Source organism: Dipodomys merriami, unplaced genomic scaffold (assembly GCF_024711535.1).
Source record: "Dipodomys merriami isolate MVZ:Mamm:240054 unplaced genomic scaffold, mDipMer1.0.p SCAF_90, whole genome shotgun sequence".
Lineage (NCBI taxonomy): Eukaryota > Metazoa > Chordata > Mammalia > Rodentia > Heteromyidae > Dipodomys > Dipodomys merriami.
Window position 1 is genome coordinate 2,321,391 of NW_027206513.1, and position 23,049 is coordinate 2,344,439.

Here is a 23,049-nt window from a genome sequence, read left to right on the forward strand (position 1 = left end):
TGGGGAGGGGAAGGGAAATAACAGAATGCTGAAATAAGGATAAAGGTTGACCCACTGTAACAATGAGATGTACAAGATACTATGTTGAAAATGAACTTTACAACTTCAGGGAGAGTAGGAGGAGGAATTGGGGAGGGAAGGGATGGTCAGGGGAAAAACAAAGGAAGGGGTAACAATGCTTGATAGGAAGTGTACTCATTACCTTACTCATGCAACTGTAACCCCTCTATACAGTATCTTTCCAACAAAAATTATATATTAAAAAAAAGTATCTGATCACTGACCCAAGAATATTTTTAACTTCATATTCAGTTAAAAGGTTGTACAATAAAGTATATAAATTGTCTTTAACATAAAAATACTCACTAATAAACAAAGCAATGATAAAATCAGTCCCTCTCAAATATCTTTCTGCTTAACACTGAAATGTTTTCCCCTTCCTTAAAAGATTGTAAGGAAAGATGCCAGTTTTCCTCAGATAGTAAAACTCTTCTCTATATCCACACCAGTACACAAATAAATACTTATCCCTTGAAAGACACAGCATAACAAATGTCAATGGGAGGTAGAATAACATGTGAATGTATGTACTTTTACACTTTAAAAAAAATCACTTAAGGTTTAAAATTTATATTTTAGAGTGAAAATGCACAAAAGTTTTACATTTAAAAGAACCTACAAAAGACAAAAAAAAGTGTGTGTGTGTGTGTGTGTGTGTTCGCACGTGAGCACATGCGCATACACATGCATGCATGCATACTGGTCCTGCGGCTTGAACTCAGGACCTGGGGGCTGTGGCTGAAAGTTTTTGCTCAAAGCTAGCACTCTACTACTCTGAGTCACAGCTCTTTCTGGCTCTTTGTTGGTTAACTGAAGATAAGAAGCTTATAAACTTTCCTGCTCAGACTAGCTTTGGACGGTGATCCTCATAACTCAGGCTCCTGAATAGCTAGGATTACAAGCATGAGCCACTAACACCTGGCTATGACCAAGTTTTCTAAAAATACTACTAAAAATAAAATGCATAGGAAAGAAGCATTTAATGCTTAAAAAGATTATTGATCCTTATTTCCAAATTTCTTCAAGATAATTAAACCAACAGATAGCATGACCAGCAATAACTTGGGATGGCAGCTACCCAAAACTGACCCTCAGGATGTGAGGGCGATCTGGCTGTGACATCTGTCACCCCATTGATCGCCAGGGTTGATTCGGCTGATCTGGCTGGCTAGGTGGGTGTCCCCTTCCTCCCTCACCGCTCCATGTGCATCCCTCCAGAAGCTGCGCACTTGGTTGAAGAGGATGACCATCCCCAATAGAGGAGGACCGGTCTTCGGTCAAGGGTATACGAGTAGCTGCCCTCCCCTGTTAGAACCTCCAAACAAGCTCTCAAAACTGACCCTCACTCAAAACATTTTACAGAAGCTATGCTAAATGTCATTGCTGTATAAATTAGCAACCATGTTCCTATATTCTACCTGCTGGCAATCTGGATTTGAGATCAGGCTATTTTGTAAAGCAGTCATGTTTCTTAAGTATTCTGGCCCTTCTCTAAATAGACAACAGGGATGCCATCGTTAGCACAGTGGTTATCAGAGATGTCACTTATGAGAAACTGTTTCCTCCCCTTCCCCTCTAGGTGAAAAGTGCTCTGCTCTGGCTGGTCACTTCTGGGGATAAGGAAGTCACTCTGCTCTTAAAAGCAAAGTTTCTTTGCAATTTGACTGCCCCTGTATGATTTGATGTCATGTTGATTGCCACTTCTAAACTCTTAAGGATTTTTTTTTTTTGCATATGTTTTATGTCTCTTCCATACATACAAGGTTTCTCAAAAAAGAGGAAATTCATCAATCTCTTTAATCTTGAATTAAACAATTATAGCAGAAGAGGTAGCATCTGGTGCTTTCCTTGGCTACCTTGCTGATAAATTTATCCCTAAAGATAATTTGCCCTATTTCTCATTTTACTACAATTCTACAAACCTGGGTTAGTGGAAACTGGTAAATATCAAATATTTAAAGTTGTCTTGTAGTCTACAACTTTGTAAGAAATACTTTTTAAAGAATTTAATTGTGGTGCTCGCTTCGGCAGCACATATACTAAAATTGGAACAGATACAGAGAAGATTAGCATGGCCCTTGCGCAAGGATGACACACAAATTCGCGAAGCGTTCCATATTTTTCAACAATGAGATGTACAAGTTGTTATGTGGAAAAACGAACTTTACAACTTTGGTGGTGGGGGGGGATTGGGTGGGGGTGCGGGGGGAGGATGGGAAGGGATGGGAAGGGGAAACAAAGGAGGAGGCTACAATGCTTGATAAGAAATGTACTCATTATCTTGTCCATGTAATTGTAATCCCTCTGTACAGTATTTTCACAATTAAAAAAAGAATTTAATTGTGGAAATAAGTTCAAGAACAAAAGAACTAAACAATGCTAATCTGGAAATTGAAACAAAAATACAAAAAAATTATCTCCTTAAAGAACTGGAGAAAATGCCAGGCTAAAGACTGAATTGTTAGACTCACCGGTTGTCAGTGCTATGAGCTGGGAAATGTGGGTAAAGAGCACAGAGAAGAGCAGCAATGGAAGAGTTTGATGTGCTCAAAGAGTACCTGCAAAGCAAATTAGAAACAGAAATGATTAATTTCCTTCTGTGCATAACTTCAAGGCATTATTGTTTTGGTGATACTGGGGTTTGAACAGAGAGAGTTTGTTAGTCACATTTAGGCAGAAAACATTTGGTTCTATTTTGCTTTATTTTTGAGATAAGGTCTCAATTTTTGAACATGTCAATCTGGGCCACAATCCTCCATGTTTACACTTCTTTCTGTAGCTGCAAAAACAGGTACATACCACCATGCCCAGGCTTTCTCTATCTATGAGACAATATCTCACAATTTTTTTTTGCCTGATAACCTGCACCAGTGATTCTCCTTATCTTAGCCTCCCAAGTAGCTCAGACAATAGGCTCATGCCACCATGCCCAGCCTCAAAACATTGCTGAGAGAAAAGTAGAGGTTTGTGTGGCATTATACCGGGGTAAGATGCTTTAATACAATAGTGTCAATGGTGTGAATGTTTTATTTTTCTTTAGACCTTAAGCTCTTTCAAGATCATGTCCTTTTTAAGGCAGAAGCAACATCCAACAAATTCAATTCTTGAATCATTAATTCAATTCCTGAATTAAAAAGCAAGATATTAACCTAAAATAGCATAATAGTGATAACTGTAATCTTAGAAATTAAAAATACTGATAACCTTGTATAAAATATGCCACCATATTCTAGGCTTCTTTTAAAATACAGAGCTCTTTATATGATACCTTAAACATTTTTTTCTGTTTTTGTAAACATGAATATTCCTTTAAAATGATGTAGTTAAGGCCAAAGTTACAAATATTCCTTCAAATACAAATCATTTTTTTTCTTATAAATATGATAAGGTTTTTCTACGAACATCATATTCTCTTAGTAAAGAATCTATTGAATTTTTTCTGGTTTATTTTAGTAAGTAGTCCACAGATTTTCTTACGAATATTTTGAAGTGAATATGCTACAAAACAACACCTTAAATCATCTTTGTATCTATTCTGCATAAACATATATTTTACATACTTATATACATACATGTTCAAATCTTTCTTGTACCTTTTCAAATAATTGAAATTATTAAGAGTTTAGTATCCAACATACTCAAATAGTTAATGAGTTAAGAAGAAATTTCAAAATTTTAAGCAAAGAGCCAGGTACAGATGGCTCATACCTATAATCTTAGCTACTCAGGAAGGTGGGATCTGAGGACTGGGGTTCAAAGCCAACCTGAGCAAAAAAGTTGTAAGACTCTTTTTGTGAGACTCCAAATAAACCACCAAAAAAGCCAAAAGTGAATCTGTGGCTCAAGTGGTAGAGCAGTAGGCTTGTGTAAAAAGCCCAAGGACAATGCCCAGGCCGAGTTCAGACCCCAGGTCCAGTACCAAAAAAAAAAAAAAAAAAAAAGCAAAGATAATTATCTACTCCAGCATATGCAAAGAACAGGCCCCTTTTCTCTGTGATATTTTGATAAACTAAAATTCAAAATTGAATTTAAGATGTTAATGTTAAAAGGTGATGGGTCAAACATAATGGGTAAGCTGTGTTGTGATAAATTAAAACATTAAAGAGTACATATAACTTCTTAAAAGCCAAAAGGTACTGAAAAGGTTGGACCAGAAAGGGAGGAAATCTAATCCACATGAAAAAAGGATAAATAGACTCATACCATGTGAATAATAGATGAGGGATTAAAAGCATAAAGTAAAAAACAGGCTTGTTTTGAAAGGAAAACATTCAAAAAATTCACAAAGTAGACAAGAATTTTTATACCATTTCTTCAACTACTCTTAATTCTAAATAAAGAGAGATAAAAAAATGCACACTTACCTTAAAATCTTATTTTTACAATTCTGAAAAAGTGACTTCTAATTACAAGCCCAGCCATAAAAGGAAACGCCTATAAAGCTTGTAGCAAGAACAGTTCCCTACACAAGAGCTAATCAAATGAACAAACCAGTCACAGATTATAAAGACTCAACAGACTTAACTTCCCTCAAACTGATACATAGAATAAATACAATTACAATCTTTACTTTTGGCAGTACTAAATTCAGGGCCTGTGCTTGTTAGACAGACTGTCTATCCTTGAGCCACATTCCAAGCCCCAATATAACTTTTATTGCTCCTCTTCTTGGCAGTACTAGTGTTTGAACTCAGGGCCTTGAGCTCACTTGCTTAGCAAGCACTCTGTATTTAAGCCATACTGCCAGCCCTCCAATCAATTTTTTATCATATTATTTAGAATGAAAATTGACAAATTCCAATATTTATATGATAATGCAAGAATAAAAGGATAGAAAAACTTTGGGGGAAGAAAAAAACAGCTACATTGCTTTTATAGATCTTACTCATGAGATATTTTTATTAAGAAATAAATACATATTTCTTTACCTTCCTCCTCCTAAAAACAGAAGTCCAAGGGCCATGTGGTGGGCTAAGTGAAAACCATAGTTCATTTCACCACCTGTTTTCATGTGTAGGAAACGACAAAGCTGCAGAACCTTTAGGTTCCCAGAGCCAGCCATTACCATAGAGAGAGACAGCAGCACCACACTCAGGCATGTTTCCAGGTTGTACGGACCTGTCTAGTAACACAAAAAGATGATATTATTATAACTACTGTCACACTTCCTCATTACTACAACTGAAATGGCCATTTGGAAAAGCCTATATTTGATTCTTTTTTAAAAAAATGTAAAATAAATCTTTTCCCTGATTAAGAAATAGGAGTTCAATGTAGAAAATTTAAACAAGTACCAAAAAAGAAAATAATATTTTCAAATTACACTACACAGTAAGAATTGGCATTTAACATTTGGATATTTTTCTCTGAATTTTTTCCCTTTGTATATATTTTCCCAAATGAAATTCAGACATTACTCTACAAAGTAATCTTAACTTTTTAATAGTATATTATGTAATATTAAATAAAGGCAATCTTCATGCACAAGAAAAATTTTGTAGGCATTTTGCTAGCTTCAATGTGCAAGAATGGTCCTGTCTTCCTATCATCAGAGCAATAATGATTCAATAACAACTAAACCAGCCCTAAATACTAATTCTTAAAGAAAACTTTCCAACATTCAGTACTGAGACAGAACATAAAGTCATTGAATGCTATAAACTTTCTCATTTACTCATTTCACAAGACTATAACTATATCCTCACCAAATTAATATCCCAGAACAAAAATACAGAAATGAGCCAATGCTTCAAAGCTCCCATTTTAAACTCAAATAATAGACATTTGATCAAACATATAAATAATAGGAAAATCAGTAACATTTTTTCAGGTTTAATTTATTCCCAAAGAGAAACATAAGAAAGACTTACTACAGAAGCATTTGGTGCAGACAAATAAGTCATAAAATCTTTTGCAAATTTATGCTGAAAAAGAAAATTGAAAATTAGAAGAACCATCTTAAGGTGATGACAGAAAGAAAATAGAGCAGGATAAACCAAGACGGTTCTTACCAAACAGTTAAATGCTGACAAATTTTCTGAGCCAGCAAATCGAAAACCGAGAGATAAACAGGCTCCTGCAATTATGTAGACATGAGCTTGGCTGAAAACAAGAGTATGAGAAAGTTAATATTGTCATTGTTTTTCTTTAAAATTCATTATCAGGGGCTCAAGTGGTAGTGTGTCAGCCAATGCGTGAAAGCTCCAGATACTGAGTTCAAGTCCCCTTCAACAACAACAAAAAATTCATTATCATCTATTACCTTGGAATAGAAATAACAAATATTCATGCTAACTAGCTCCTATCTTTCTGGTAATGCCTCAAGTATGTCTTTAACCACTAAGTAGATTTCTGTATATTTTTTTAGCAGAAGCACCACAAGACTATATTGATGAAGTCCACTTCTTGCTTTACACTGTTAAGAAAGGACAATGTTTAAAAATTCTTGCCCATTTTCTAAATGTAAAATATGAAAGAGAATACACAAGTCAATATCTTCAATACTGTTTTTGAGAACAAGAGATTTACACTGTTTTAAAATAAACAAATCAGGGGCTGGGAAGGTGGCTCAGTGGTAAAGTGCAGCACTTGCCTTGCATGCTTGAGGCCCTGGGTTTGATTCCTCAGCACCCATTAGCAAAAAAAAAAAGCCGGAAGTGGTGCTGTGGCTCAAGTGGTAGAGCGCTAGCACTGAGCTGAAGAGCTGAGGGACAGCGCCTAGGCCCAGAGTTCAGGCCCCATGACTGGACCCAAAAAAATAAAATTAAAATTAAAAATTAAAATAAACAAGTCAATTTTGTGGACATATGAAAAACAATGGTAAAAATATGGGGGTTTACATAAGTCAAGGACAATAGCACTCCTGTATTTTAATTTATTTACACTATAGATGGTAGGAAAGATAATTTTTTTAATCTATTGATACTACTTACGACAAAGTTTCCAAATTCAAATCCTCTGAGCAGGGCAATTCAATTTCACTCAAGGAAATACTATTTTCTCTTATAATCTGTTAAGACAAAATTCAAGAACACTTGAACATTAATGTCCTAATTAAATACATAATTTGAAAAATAACATCTGTTAGTGCTATATTTACATAAAAGAAGCTTTTTAAAACCATTTCTATTCAAAGGCTTATATTTTAATAATATTAAGGATGCTCAAGTTTCAAATCTAAAATGAGGTAAATAAAAGGTGAGCAAGGCTGGGGTTGTAGTTCAAGGTATAACACTTGCCTCAAATTCACAACATTGAGTTTGACCCTGAAACTGGAGGGGGAGGAGAGGGTACAGAACTAGATTGAATAAATACAAAAAAAGAGGACTTCAGAAGATTCTGAATCAAAAGAGGAGTAACATTTCATACTTATCAAATGAAATACAAAGATGACACCTATAGATCTAGAGAAGGTGAGAAGTAGAAAAAGAAAACAAAAGCCGCGTGCCGGTGGCTCACACCTGTAATCCTAGCTACTCAGGAGGCTGAGATCTGAGGAGCACTGTTCAAAGCCAGCCCGGGCAGGAAAGTCAGTGAGACTCTTATCTCCAATAAACCACTAGAAAACCAGAAGTATCGCTGTGGCTCAAGTAGTAGAGTGCTCGCCTTGAGCTGAAGAGTACAGTGACAGTGCCCAACCAAGCAAGGCCCAGAGTTCAACCCCACGACTGACAAAAAAAGAAAAAAGAAAAAGCAAACAAAAACAAAAACAAAAATAAAAACCATCTGGAGAAGATTCTAATCAGAGGAAGAGACTTGTCCAACTTTTTTGCTGGTTAACTGGAAATGGAATTAACTATTAACTAAGGACTGTGCTAGTCAGGTTGGACTTGAACTATTATCTTCCATGTCATATCTTCCTGAGTAGCTAGAACAGGAACAGGAACCACCAACATCAGGTCTGAGACAAATACTCTGGATGAGACATGTGTGGCATTAAACCTGACCAACAACGATAAAAGTTAGCCCCAAGGCTAACTCTAGCTAAACTAAGCTGTGAATATGGTAATCTGTAATTCAAGTTTAGAAAGGCATCTCTTTCCTTTTATTACAGATAGTGGACAGTAATTTATCAAATTTGTGTGCAGAAAACCTAGCTTTAACAACAAAGGAAAGATTTAGTCCTTTTCTCTTAAAAAATAAAAAACAAAAGGTTATTTTTAAATACATAAATGCAAATATATACAAGTTAAAGATTTATTTTTCTGATACTTTTTTAAGGTTACTGAGAGTAACATTTCAGAATGCTTTCTCTAAGAAACCAATAAACACCAGTATTTTTATGTACTGAATATAGACCAATGTTAAATGTATGATACCTTTGCTCTTTAATATCTCAACAAGATAAGCAATTGTGTTGATTGTATAATACAGGCTAACTCCTATAATCTCCCTTCCTTCCTTCCTTTCCAGACTTTATTCTTAATTTAAAATGTTATTTACTCAGAAATTGAATGACATTCTGAAGAATCTATATAAGCATGTGTAACCTGATTTATAACATTCATACACAGTAGTGTCTACATGCACGTACCACCACATCTGGCACCAAACAATCTGCTTATATTTAACTACTATAATTGGCTTACTTTTTTTTTTTATAATTGGCTTACTTAATAAATACACTTTTATATAATTAAAAAGAACTGCTGGGCGCCCATGGCTCATACCTGTAATACTAGCTACTCAGGAGACTGAGCACTGAGGATCACAGTTCAAAGCCAGTCCGAGTTCAAAGCCAGTCGTGGGCAGGAAAAGTCCATGAGACTCTTATCTCCAATAAACCACCAGAAAACTAGAAGTGGCACTGTGGCTCAGGTGGTAGAGCACTAGCCTTGAACTGAAGAGCTGAGAGACAGCGCTCAGGCCCAAAGTTCAAGCCCCACAACCACAAAAAAAACAAAAACAAAAACAAAAAAAAAATGTGGTATAGATGATATAAAATTATTACAGATTAAAGTAATACCTTAGATAAATGTTTAATTAGAATAAAAATACTAAAACTAGCTAGACACCAGTGGCTCACACCTGGAATCCTAGCTACTCAGGAGACTAAAATCTGAGGATCATGGTTCTAAGCCAGCCCAAGCAAAGAAGTCCATGAGACATTTATCTCCAATTAATCATCAAAAAAAAAAAACCAGAAGGGGAGTTGTGTGGCTCAAGTAGTAGAGTGCTATTCTTGAGTGAATGAAGCTCAGGGATAGTGCCAGGCCCTACATTAAAATCCCAGACCCAGTACAAAAATAAAAAAAGAAAATTAAAAAACCTCAACTGTTTTAGCTAGGTATGGAGCTTGAACCTATATTCTTACCTACTTGTTAAATAGAGATCAAAAGATCAGGGTTCAAAGTCAGCCCAGGCATAAAAGTTCAAGAGACTCCACCTCAATGAATGCCTGAGTGAAATGGCATGCCTGTCACCTCCAGTAATGCAGGGAACTATAAGTAAAAGGACTGTAGCCTAGGTTGACCCTGGTATTAAGCAAAATCCCACTTGTAAAATCATCAATACAAAAGAGAGAAGAGCATGGCTCAAGATCCTGTGTTCAATTCCCACTACCTCCAAAAAAATAAAATTAAAAACTTTTACAAGACTTTAGTGTGTTTAATATTTAAAAAACCTTTAGGGCTGGGAATGTGGCTTAGTGGTAGTGTGCTTGCCTAGCATTCATGAAGCACTGGGTTCCATTCCTCAGTACCACATAAACAGAAAAAGAGGGAAGGGGCACTGTAGCTCAAGTGGTAGAGTGCTAGCCTTCAGTGAAGGAAGCTTAGGGACAAGCTTAGGGACAGTGCCTAGGCCCTGAGTTCAAGCCCCAAGACTGACACACTCACTCTCACACACACACACAAACCACCTTTATCTCTACAGAATATAATATAATATATATATATTATAATATATATAATATAATATATATATTATATATATAATATAATATATATAATATAATATAATATATATAATATAATATAATATAATATAATATAATATATATACATAATATAATATAATATTAAAATGAAACTTTCTACTCTTCAAAAGAGATGGCTTAATGATTAAATTTCTTTCACAAGAGAAAATATTTTATAAAGTCTTGAAAAATCCTACAAAAAAATTTATGTTATTAAAACATAAGATTGCTGAGCACTAATGGCTCATACCTATAATCCTACATTCTCGGATGGCTGAGATTAAGATGATGACAATCCAAGGCCAGCCCAGGCAGAAAAATTCAGGATACTCCATCTCTAAATAAGAGTAGGACTAGAGATATTGTTTAAATGATAGAATGACAGCCAAGAAAGCAAGATGAGCAAGTATGAGTACAAACCCCAATGTGTGTGTGTGTATGTGTGTGTGTGCACGCGCGCATGTATGTGTATGCGTGTGTAATTTGTACTTACTTGAGGAACATTGCTGTCAACCCACTTGGAATTTGGTAAAATATCATCCCACAGAATCAAGCATCGTGCAAGTGTCTTAAAAATGAATCACAAATGAAATTAATTAGAGCAGGCAAAGTGCATAAATTTTGTAACACTGGTATTATTAAGGTCACCAATAATCAGGTCCTAGCTGATGACAATTTAGAAAAATAACTAAGTATATAACATCTACTTAAGCTATTCATTAAAATACAGACTCAGCATTAAAAAAAATTAAAACTAAAACCAAGTTGACCATCATTAAGGACTGGAGATTTTTCATTTGCTGATAAAAGGAAAATTCTATTTAAAAAAAAAAAAATCACAGGGCTGGGAAGGTGGCTCAGTGGTAGAGCGCTTGCCTTGCATGCCTGAGGCCCTGGGTTCAATTCCTCAGCACCACATAAACAAAAAGAAAAAGCCGGAAGTGGCGCTGTGGCTCAAGTGGTAGAGCGCTAGCCTTGAGCTGAGAAGCTGAGGGACAGTGCCCAGGCCCAGAGTTCAGGCCCCACGACCAGACCCCCCCCCCAAAACACACACACACACACACACACACACACACACACACACACACACACACACAAAAGGCAAGAATTGTATCTCTGTCTGCACATGATAATTTGTAAGTTTCAACATAGTAAGTTTAGGTATTAAAAAAGAAAAAACAAAAAAATTCAGATAACTGACAAATAGCTATTATCCTTATTATCCTTATCAGCATTAATCATAATTTTTAAGCTGTAAAATCAAACAGTAAAATTCTAGTTTTGCTTTTTAGGACATTTAACATAATAATTTGAGAAGCTGAAATGTCATTCTAAATATTATACATACACACATGATCACCCTTTCTAAAACTCCTGAAGTTAAATTTGTTAAGTTTCAAAAGAACATTACACAATCACAAGTTAAGTTTGACAAGTTATCAGGAATGAAAAACCACAAAGCACCATACCCTAAGCAAAAGAAATTCTGGTTTCACAAAGTCCAGCAAGTACATGGTATCAGGAGCACGGAGCCAATCTGCAATGGATCTGTTGGTGGGAGCCAGCAGTGAAGGTTAGTGCTTAAGGACAGGACAATGTAAACAAGAGTCTCAAGATTTATTTCAAACCCTTTCTTCTCACATTACCAATCCACCTGTTTTATTCAACTCACTAATATAATGTACATTTTATGTCTTACGTAAGTTCCGTTGAGGGCAGATGGATCAACCAAAGTTTTGTTTTGCTCAATGAAATATCTCCAATATACACATTCATAGAAATAATAGACGAATATATATTTCTATTACTTTGATAATTCTTTACATAATAACTTTTCTAAAAGGATGAATTCAGAATACTGAGGTTTCATAAACCTCGAGTATTTTTTTAATTAAAACTTATCAAAATATGGTATATATCTTCTACACAATGTATTCCTCTATGCAAAAGATAGTAACAAATGCCAAAAACCTACTTTCAAATGTTAAGCTTACAGGAGACTGGGAAGGTAGGTTTAGTCATTAGAAAAGCTTTGGAACTAAGTAGATACCATTTTTATAAGTGGAAACTACTTTGGATTTCACCAAATCTTCACAAAGAAATGCAAAATGAATGAAAAGAAACAGGCACCGTTGTTGTGGCGGTGACATTAATTACAAACCACATAAAAAGAAAACAGCAATTATATCCTTGAATTCTGCATTCTTTTGAAAATATTTAGAGGGAGAAAAATCCTGTATGTATATTAAACATATAGTCTTTTTTCTTTTGTTTTTTCTTGTGCTGGTCCTGAGGCTTGAACTCAGGGCTTAAGGCACTGCCCCTGAGATTTTTCTTTGCTCCAGGCTCACAATGTACTACTTGAGCCACACAGCTTCCAGATTTTTGGTGATTAATTGGAGATAAAGAGTCTCACAGAACTTCCTCCCTGGGCTGGCTCTGAACCACAATCTTCAGATCAGCCTCCTGAGTAACTAGGATTACAGGTATGAGCCACTGGCACCCAGTCTTTTTTTTCTGTCATTATTCCATAAACAATAAAGTAGAATAGACATTTATATAATATTACATACTGCAGGTAATCTAACAATGATTTAATGTACAAGCAGGATCAGCATAGATTTTATAAAAATACTATGCCATGTGATAAAAGAGAACTAAGGATTCCTGGATTTTGGTGTCAAATAGCATTAATATAGCCAAATATATAAATTCTAGACAAACATTTTCTTTCTAGATAAAATCAGCAGAACTGATTTAGGGAGAGTAGACATCAAGCTGCTCTAGCAAAGAAGAGATAGATAACACACAAATGATTTCAGGTCAGAAAGCATGTCACAGAGTCATGGTAAGGGACAAATTTAGGTGCAAATACCTGTTATTGGTTTTTAAGTAGATCATAGCCAAAGCTAGAGTTGCACCTGGGCAAGTCACATCCACATTTATGGTATCTCCTTCCTGTTCAAAGAAAAGGTATTTATGTAAGAGTTCTGAGTTATAAAAATTTCTGAACACCAGCACCAGCCTATGCTTAACAATGAGTATATTTACAAATGTTAAATTAAGTTTTTAGCTTCTGGCATTTCCCTGTGTTACTCTGATTTGAACTTACTTTGATTTGGTAACTTGGGGACTTATGTTTCTCCCTGTGCATTCCAGTTTGAAAGCGCCTATGACCTCCAACCATGTACTGATACAGCTGCTCAGGCACATTGAGATCAGACATACCTATCAAATTACTACCATGCTGGAAAACAAAGTAACAGACGTGAAAAGAAATCCTGTAGAAGAAATCTGTAACACATACTTATGACAAAGAAAGAACTAACTTCAAAGCAAGATATTTTAGTTTTTTTAATTTAGTTTTTCTATTTTTATTTTGCTTACATTTCCAAATAAACATTTATTCACAAGTTAATATTCACACTATTTGTGACAATCTCATAAAATTATATTTATCTTTCACTTCATAAAATACATGAAAGCTTCAAAACATACATGTTTCAGTAACTGTAATCTGATCTATGAACACTTGAACACCTGTGAATTTTTCCATTAACAATAATTATAATGGTTACAGATGCTTGCTTCATGCCAGGAACATGAGTTACTTAATTCAACAGCCCTACCTAACGGCTACTAACAAGAATCCCATTTTAAAGATTAGGAATGAGATGTGTAAAAGGCGTAAGTTCAAGGTTACCAAGCTCTTAAATGGCAGGGCTAGATATAAAATAAGGCTCAACAGTCGATGGGGCTCTTTAATAATTACAATAATGTAATCAGGACCAAAAGATTCAGGTCCCAATCCTCAGTTTGATGCTTTTCCATTGTAGCACATGCCTCTTTAGCTCATATATGAGATGTAAAGTCAGAACCTCAACAGGCAGCCAAACACTAGGTAGATATTCAAAATGAACAGAGAAGAAAACACATTCATCAGAACCTTCTTGACCATCAGACTATACTGGAGGTTTTTTTAAGGGAACTATATTCCAAGTGAAATAATTATTTTAAAAATAATTTTGCTAATGCTGTATATGTCTCTTTAGCAAAGTTAAAGACAGGACAACCTGATGCCTCACAAAGCAAATGTTACTATAGCAACTCAACAGGGTAAAGAGTGAACAAAGGCTTGGGTTTATTTCTAGCAATCACTGCAGATTTTTAAGGTTCCCCATTATACATGCTTTCATTACTTTTCTGTTGGGAGGTGCTGTCACTTTCACATCTTCTTATTCACAAACAGTACTTTGAAAAATACTGAAAGAAGGTCTGGGCAACAAGTTTAGTCTAGTTTAGTTTAGTTTAGAATGACATTTTGAGTTAAGTGTCAAAGTTATTCACATCAACATACAGATATCCTAACTGAAGCATAAGAAGGTATAGACTCTGCTTACCCCCAAGCAAACCATGCCCAGGGCCAGGCCAGCAGCTAAAGAGTATGACTCTCTGTCAGTGCAGTACTCCATTTCAGGACCAGGAGGCCGCCCTGTAACGAGAGAGCAACTCAGGTCAAGGCAGCTTCTTAAGATCCTAACTTGTAAACATTTTTACAGAGCTACCTTCCAGGATGCGTAAAAGATATACACTCATTATGAGTATACTCACTATAGTATTATCCCAAATGGTATCTACACCATGAAATCTTGTATACTGGATACAAAAAGCTGGATACTTTTTGAGTATTTTCAAGCTCAACTACTTATGGTATTACATAATTTGACAGGAATGGTTCAATTCTGTCCATTTCTTTATCAGGCCTGAGGCAAAACACCACAGCAGGTGACCTGCAGATCTACAGCCTTGAAGCAGAGCCAACCAGGTCAATTTTGTAGTTGGTTGTTTACTATTACAGTGGCAAGAGCTAACAGATCAAAATTGTATTAAAGGGCAATTTTATCAAAAAACAATGTTTCTTCAACAATCCATTGTGAAATACAGTAATTCTAATTAACCAAAGTTTTGCTTTTCACAGTTTCACTTCCTGGCAATTAGGCACAATCCAATATTAAATGAAAGCCAGAAACAAAAATTTATAACTTTTAAGGAACTTTGGTTGTGAAATATTATTATAAGTGTTCCATCTTATTATTGTTGTTGTTAATGTTACTGTTCCTAACTCATCAACTAAACTCTGTCATTGATACAGTTGGCCCTCCATATATACAGGTTCTGCATCCAGGATTCAACCAACCGTGGGTAAAATACTTTACCTACACTAAACATATAGACTTTTTTTCTTGTCATTCCCTTAACAACACAGTACAACAAGTATTTATACTGCATTTGGTTTTATCACTGATCTAGAGATGATTAAAAATACACATACAGGAGGGAAAAAATATAGGTTGTAGAAATCAATCACTTTCAAGTGCTACTGTCCAAAAGAATAAACACTGGGACATTACAGACCAAAACAATTTAAAGTTTAGGCTACTGCTAGGTATGGCAGGGTAAAGATGCAGTAGTATAAAATATATATTTATATACGACCACTGGGGCTCAGGAATAGGCTTACCAACTAAATATTCAAGCTTGCAACCTCAAGTACTACTATTATAATACAAATAAAGTAAGTATCCTAGCTTATTTGTAAGCTTAAGTAATACAAAATATTAGTTGAAGGTTTTTTTAGGGGGAGGAATTTGTTTTTATCAATTAAAAAATCATTCTGTGGGGCTGAGAAGGTGGCTCAGTGGTCGAGTGCTTGCTTTGCATGCATGAGGCCCTGGGTTCAATTCCTCAACACCACATAAGCAGAAGAAGTCAGAAGTGGCACTGTGGCTCAAGTAGTAGAGTGCTAGACTTGAGCTGAAGTGCTGAGGGACAGCACCCAGGCCCAGAGTCCAGGCCCTACAACCAACAACAACAACAACAACAAAAATCATTCTGTACTAATATAACCTACTGCTATCATTCCTTGATCATCATAACTATATAGCATTTTACTTTGTCTTTAAAATTTCCTATCATTTTAATTTGTGCTCATTTGGAATGGAAATGTATGTCTATGGAACTAAGTACTACCCCTTACCTATTTCAGCCAACAGGACTTCCGCAGTATGTCTGTGAGCTGTCCCCTGATACACAAGGCCAATGCCAACCACGGCAGCCACCTGAACATTGTGAGGCACATCAAGCTCTGTGGACGTTGGGGGTAAGAGAGCAGGAATGTGAATGCTAAGAAGACGAGTAATTGACATATCCATTGTGCCTAGTTTGGCAGCAGAAACACCAAGTAGTAATCCAATGCTTGTCATTTCATGGCCCTATAATGGAAAACAAGATAAAACTTCAGAAATAATCCCAAAACAAATGCATGGATATAAATAAAATACTGTCTACTATTTTCAGCCAAGTACTTTTATGAGACAGGCACTGAGAGGATAGTGGCAATCTAAACATACCTAGTCCTTGGTCTCATTAGTGATCTAATAGGAAAGTGTTAAAACAGAAGATACACAAATATGGGGATGGGAAGGTGGCTCAGTGATAGAGTGCTTGCCTTGCATGCATGAGGCCCTCGGTTCGATTCCTCAGCATCACATAAGCAGAAAAAGCCGGAAGTTGGGCTGAGGCTCAAGTGGTAGAGCGCTAGTCTACAGCTAAAGAGCTGAGGGACAGTGCCCAGGCCCCACAACCAACCAGAAGAAGGAAGAAGGAAGAAGGAAGAAGGGAGAAGGGAGAAGAAGAAGAAGAAGAAGAAGAAGAAGAAGAAGAAAGAAGAAGAAGAAGAAGAAGAAGAAGAAGAAGAAGAAGAAGAAGAAGAAGAAGAAGAAGAAGAAGAAGAAGAAGAAGAAGAAGAGAAGAAGAAGAAGAAGAAGAAGAAGAAGAAGAAACAAATCTATTATTAAAAAGTAGTATGAGAAGGGCTAGGAAGGTGGCTCATTGGTAGAGTGTTTGCCTCACATGCATGAGGCCCTGGGTTCGATTCCTCAATACCACGTAAGCAGAAAAAGCCAGAAGTGGCACTGTGGCTCAAGTCATAGAGTGCTAGCTTTGAGCTGAAGGGCTGAGGGTCAGTGCCCAGGCCCAGAGTTCAGGCCCCATGACTGACCAAAAAAAAAAAAGGAGTATGAGGAAGTAGCGCTATGGCTCAAGTAGTAGAATGCTCACTTTCAGCAAAAGAAGCCCAGAGACAGCATCAGAGTTCAAGCCCCAGGGAAGGAGGGAGGGAAGGGAGAGAAGGAGGGAAGGAGGAAAGGAGAGAAGGAGGGAAGGAGGGAAGGAAGGAAGGAAGGAAGGAAGGAAGGAAGGAAGGAAGGAAGGAAGGAAGGAAGGAAGGAAGGAAGGAAGGAAGGAAGGAAGGAAGGGCAAAAGTAGTATGAAAGCTAGGCACCAATGGCATATATCTGTGATCCTAGCTACCCAGCAGGCCGAGATCTGAGAACCATGGTTCAAAGCCAGCCCTGGCAGGAAAGTCCATAAGACTTATCTCTAATTTTTTTTAAAAAAGCTGAAAGTGGCGTGTGGCTCAAATGGTACAGTGTTAGCCTTGAGCAAAAAAAAGCTCAGGGACAAGGCCAGGCACAAAGTTCAAGCCCCAGAACCAGGAAAAAACAACAACAACAAAAAAGTACAAAGTTAATCATAGTATTTTATTTATTTATTTATTTTTGGGTCCGGTCGTGGGGCCTGAACTCTGGGTCTGGACGCTGTCTCTCAGCTCTTCAGCTCAAGGCTAGCGTTCTACCACTGAGCCACCTTCCCAGACCAATTATAGTATTTTAAAGGAGACTAATATTTTAAATTAGAAGGGGTTGAATTATTAAGAATTTCTAAAGATTAGATAAGTCAGATGCTGTTGGCTCAATCCTGTAGTCCTAGCTACACAGAGGCTAAGAGCTGAGGATCGTAGTTCAGAGCCAGCAAGGGCAAAAAAGTCCTCCTCTTAACTGGAGAGAAGAGTCTCAAAAAATGGAAATGGCATTGTGGCTGAAAGTGGTAGAGCACTAGCCTTCAGCAAAAGAGCTCAGGGACAGCACCCAGGTCCCAAGTTCAAGCCCCATGACTGACAAAAAAAAGAAAAGATTACATGAAGGAATTTCTAGTAACCTGAAGGATAAGTTCACACCAGCCAAGAATGGCAGGAAGAAAGCAGCCAAGAGTGGCAGGAAGAAAGCACTCAAGCTTGGAAAATGACAGGCAATGGCAGAATGGCAAAGAGGAAGGCTGGAGAGAGTAGGATCACACAGCCTCCTAGAAGCACATTAAGAGCACTAGGAGAGTTAAGTAGTTCTGACCAGGTGACACACATTAATTTACACTTTAGAAAGATTACTCTCTGCAAGGTTGGGAGAGAAGGGAAAGTAAGAGAAAAATGAGGGAAAGGGTAACAAGTTTGACAAGAAATGTACTTATTCCCTTACTTATGTAACTGTAACCCCTCTGTATATCACCTTGACAATAAAAAAAATTTAAAAAAATAAATTAAAGAGATTACTCTGCCTACTATGAGATGAATGGATTTAGAGGCATAGAATGACAAAAGGACAAGAAAGCAATTAGGAGCTAATGCAACAGGCAGGTAAAGTATAGTTTCCAGGCTCTGGATTCACAAGTTCTCACCTTGGTTAAGTAGTCATGGATATTAAGAGTAGCCAGCTTGGTAAGGTGCCCATTTAGTCCCAGAGCCATGAGAAAGCCAGCATACTCATTGGCTAACTCAGCATGCTTGGGCTTATTGTAAACAATCCAAGCTGAGTCGATCTGGGAGGCAGGGGCTATCTTCAGGCCAGCAGCCACTCCATTATGGAAGCTGGCCCAGCTTGTCATGTTGGGAGGTACATCGATGTTCCCGCTATTAAGATCTACTGTAGTGTTTCGAGGAGGAGCTCGCCCTATCCAACCAAAGGAAAATTAACATTGAGAGAATAAGAATCCACACAATGAAATTGTTAAATTGAGCTTTTTGAAAATGCAATTACTTGTTTTTCTGTTTGTTTTTTTTCAGTCAGTCATGGGGCTCTGGGCCTGGGTGTTTTTCCTGAGCATTTCAGCTCAAGGCCAGCACTCTCCCACTTGAGCCACAGCACCACTTCTAGTGGTCAATTGGAGATAAGAGTCTCATGGACTGTTCTGCCTGTGCTGGCTTCGAACCACGATCCTCAGATCTCAGCCTCCTGAGTTGCTAGGATGATAGGCATGAGCCACCAACACCCAGCCAAAAATACAATTACTTTTACTATAATCAAAACCCTTAACACTGTAACATGTGGAATAATATCAGGTGTCTATGAGCACTTTTCACATGTTAATCAAAACTGATACAAGAGAAGAAACCTAATTATATAAAATAATCACTGTATGTTTTGCTAAAATGCATACGGTGATAGTATGATAACGAATATCAATTTAACTATATACCAGTATAGTTAGCATACTCACTGCTGAACAGTAGAGGTCTATTTAATTACAAATATAGTTAACATGTAATATGTAGTTAACACCACATGTTAACTACATATATACCGATGATACTGACATCAATTTCAAATATCCTATCCTATACTTTTCAAATATCCTATCCTATCCTATATTAATTTCAAATATCCTATTCCTATACATTAAAGAAAAAATATATTTTTTTGGGGGTGAGGGGGTCAGGTCGTGGGGCCTGAACTCTGGGCCTGGGCTCTGTCCCTAAGCTCTTAACCTTGAGGCTAGCGCTCTACCACTTAAGCCACAGCGCCACTTCTGTTCTTTTTCTTTTTGCTTATGTGGTGCTGAGGAATCAAACCCAGGGCCTTATGCATGCAAGGCAAGTGCTCTACCACTGAGCCACCTTCCCAGCCCAAGAAAAAATATTTTAAGAAAAGGTCTTTGTAAACTTGCCCTACTGCTATATGCCTATCCTTCTGTGAAAAATATCAATTTGTATTGAAGTAAGGAGGTCAGGTCTGACCAATGCCATATTGGCCACATGGTGGATGGTAGGGTCTGGCATCTTGTCTTCATGCTGGAGGAAGGAACCCCTTCCCCATCCCCATCACCTGCCTCCCAGGTATTGGGCATGCCCAGACCCCTGGAGGCAGGGGCAGGCACTTGGCAGATAGGTTACTCAATCTGTCAGTCCAGTGCCTGGGACTGGGAATTTCCTGAGGATCTGCCCCCTGTGCCGACCTATTTAGGCCTGAACCAGCCTAGTGGCCAGGACTCCATGCCACACGTATCCTTTGATCGTGTGCCACATGTATCCCTTTGATCGTGTCCTGTGTCCTGTCTCCTGGCTCATCTCCAGTCATCATGGAGTCCCAACTCAGCTCTCCACTGGAGCTGAATTGGCTTGTTGGTATTGTTTTGTTACTTCTTTCCTTTTTAGCAGGTTTCCTAGCTGTATTATGTGTATTTGCATGTTGCAGGCCTTTGAACACCTGGCAGCCTGCAGCCTGTTAGCCATATAATAAAGACTTCAATATTCTATATTTTAAACAGTAGCTTCTAGGATGATTTACCTTACAACAGTTTTTAGAGATAGTTGTATAAAAAGCATCTATTTACAGGCCTGAGTAACACATGAACTATAAAGGAACATTTACTAAATTTAATTTTATGATCAGTATACTTTAAAACAACACAAATTAACCAATGCTGTATGTCCTGCTTGATTTCTTTGGATTTTGATCTATTATTGAGTACAGGCAAAAACTGAACTCTATATATTTTAAATGTCTTATGTTAGGGGCTGGGAAGGTGGCTCAGTGGTAGAGCGCTTGCCTTGCATGCCTGAGGCCCTGGGTTCGATTCCTCAGCACCACATAAGCAAAAAGAAAAAAGCCGGAAGTGCGGAAGTGGCGCTGTGGCTCAAGTGATAGAGCGCTAGTCTTGAGCTGAAGAGCTGAGGGACAGTGCCCAGGCCCAGAGTTCAGGCGCCACAACCAGACCAAAAACAAAAACAAAAAAATAATTAAATAAATGTCCGATATTAGCTCAAGTAATGTTTAAAATAAATATAATTACATAAAGTTATCAAGTTTATTAGTGCTTTAAAACACTCAGAATTCTAAAAACTTACAATGAGTATGTTTTAAGTGTGTAGTCATATTTGTAGTGTTGATATACACATCATACACACAGATCACAAAGTATAAGCACAAAGTAAAACCAATCTATCTATTTGCTTTTTATACCTAAAACTAAGTCAAGTGAAGAATTAGATAACATAATAAGTCTTATGGGTCTTATCAGTACTTTCTCAAAAAAGGCAGATCATTGATGAGAAAAAAGAGTGAAAAATTCCTTCAGCATGCACATAAGAGGTGAAGTAATTTACAAAAGTATAACCAAGTTACATCAGCTTAGGAAAGGCACTACTTTAATAAAGTAATTTTTCCAAAATTAATTTAAAATTAAAGGAGGCCAGGCCAGGCAAGGTGGTATACATCTGTAATTCTAGCACTCAAGAAGGGAGTAAAATCCCAAGTTCAAGGACAGCTCATACCTCATATTGAAACCCTTGCTCAAAAAAAAAACAAAAACAAAAACAAGCTGGGTGCCAGTGGCTCACGCCTGTAATCCTAGTTACTCAGAAGGCTGAGATCTGAGGATCACAGTTCAGAGCCAGCCCAGGCAGGAAAGTCCATGAGACTCGTATCTCCAATAAAAAACTAGAAAACCGGAAGTGGCGCTGTGGCTCAAGTGGTAGAGCACTTGTCTTGATCTAAAGAGTTGAGGGCTGGCACCCAGGCCCAGAGTTCTAGCCCCGTGACCGACAAAACAACAACCAAAAAATCCCCACAAGATAACCCTTTTCTTTTTTACTTTTTTGGCTTTGTTGTTTTGCCTACTAGAATATTTTGAACAAAACTGAATCCACATCATGGACACATTTAAATCATGTGAACTAAGAAAGATTCAGCAATACACAATGATTGCACGTTCATTTTTTTTTTTTTTAGTGGCACCTAAGCATTACCAGGATATTACATCAGCCATATTAAACACATTTTATCACCTGTCAATTTTACATAAGATTCCTTTTGTGGGTTTGTTGTTGTTTTATTTTGTTTTTTGTGTTTTTTTGGTGTTACTAGGCTCTGAACTCAGGGCCTTGGGGTTCCTAGATAGGCATTCTACCACTGACTCATGGCCCCAGCCCACAGGATTTCTTTCTTCCCAAACATTTTATATAGACTTTTATGCAAACAGTTGAAAAGATAAGTGAACATCTATACCCCATGTGCTCCATTGGACTCAATAACTATTTCAATTTTACAAAGTTGCTTTACCTCCGAGAGAAAGACATAACTGATAGTAACTCTACTGGCTTTCTTGGAAGATGGGTATGTGTTCTCCTTTCAGCTACTGCCTCATTTCCGGCATGCTACTTTTAAATCTGAGTGAAACTCTGCATTTCTTAATTTACGCAATTGAAAACACTCCGTGGGTATATTTCTACGTATTATAAACTATAGTATATATTACTGAATACATTATATCCATCTGTTTTTCAGGTTTCATAAAAACACAGATAACATCTCATCCTCCCAAGTAACTGGAATTACAGTAAAACACTACCTTGCCATGTTCAAGAAGCAAGTCTCTTGTTTTTAACTAAAAGAATTCAAACAAACCCAATTATGCATGTATATTTTCCTTTCTCACTGAGCCCGGAACTTAACATACCAGTTAGATTCAATTTAGGAATAGGCAATGGTTCTGTTGGAACAGGATGATATGCAAACAAGGTAAACATTCCTCGTCCTACTGGAAGAGCCATAGTTCGCTGACACAACTGAAGCAATCTACAATTAAAATACATATAAAAAATGTTAAAGCAAAGCAGAATTGGCATGCAATCCATAGGCATTTCAAAAAGAGGCATAATGTGTGTGATGAAATCACCTCAAAGTAAATCTACACAGATATAGGTAAACAACCCAAACATAACTGTTCTCGTTTTAATATGCTTGCTCCTACTTGGAACTTCGAAGGGGAAACACATTTTCTTTGTTTTATGTTGCTTTGAATTAAACCTGGGTGGCCTACAAACCAAACAAATTCTTCCTAAGTATTCAAAGAAAATTTACAATTCTACTCCAATTGATGTTAACCTTCTCAAAGGAAAATAT

General features: G+C 37.1%; 1 protein-coding gene and 1 non-coding gene across 2 annotated transcripts in view; one reads left to right on the plus strand and one right to left on the minus strand.

Annotated features, from left to right (window-relative positions):
• The window catches only part of Anapc1 (anaphase promoting complex subunit 1), a 105,677-nt gene that overhangs the window by 23,684 nt on the left and 58,944 nt on the right, over positions 1-23,049 (minus strand). The window contains exons 27-39 of the mRNA XM_070013277.1: positions 22,604-22,722; positions 18,548-18,819; positions 16,014-16,248; positions 14,377-14,468; positions 13,089-13,223; positions 12,852-12,934; positions 11,446-11,524; positions 10,470-10,544; positions 6,993-7,069; positions 6,072-6,162; positions 5,931-5,984; positions 4,989-5,182; positions 2,532-2,618 (exon numbers count right to left, since the gene is read on the minus strand). Coding sequence (XP_069869378.1) covers positions 2,532-2,618; positions 4,989-5,182; positions 5,931-5,984; positions 6,072-6,162; positions 6,993-7,069; positions 10,470-10,544; positions 11,446-11,524; positions 12,852-12,934; positions 13,089-13,223; positions 14,377-14,468; positions 16,014-16,248; positions 18,548-18,819; positions 22,604-22,722 — 1,593 coding nt within the window. The remainder of the gene's footprint in view (positions 1-2,531; positions 2,619-4,988; positions 5,183-5,930; positions 5,985-6,071; positions 6,163-6,992; positions 7,070-10,469; positions 10,545-11,445; positions 11,525-12,851; positions 12,935-13,088; positions 13,224-14,376; positions 14,469-16,013; positions 16,249-18,547; positions 18,820-22,603; positions 22,723-23,049) is intronic.
• Positions 2,076-2,183, plus strand: LOC138821242 (U6 spliceosomal RNA). Its single transcript, XR_011370100.1, has one exon. It is a non-coding gene; the product is annotated as a U6 spliceosomal RNA (small nuclear RNA).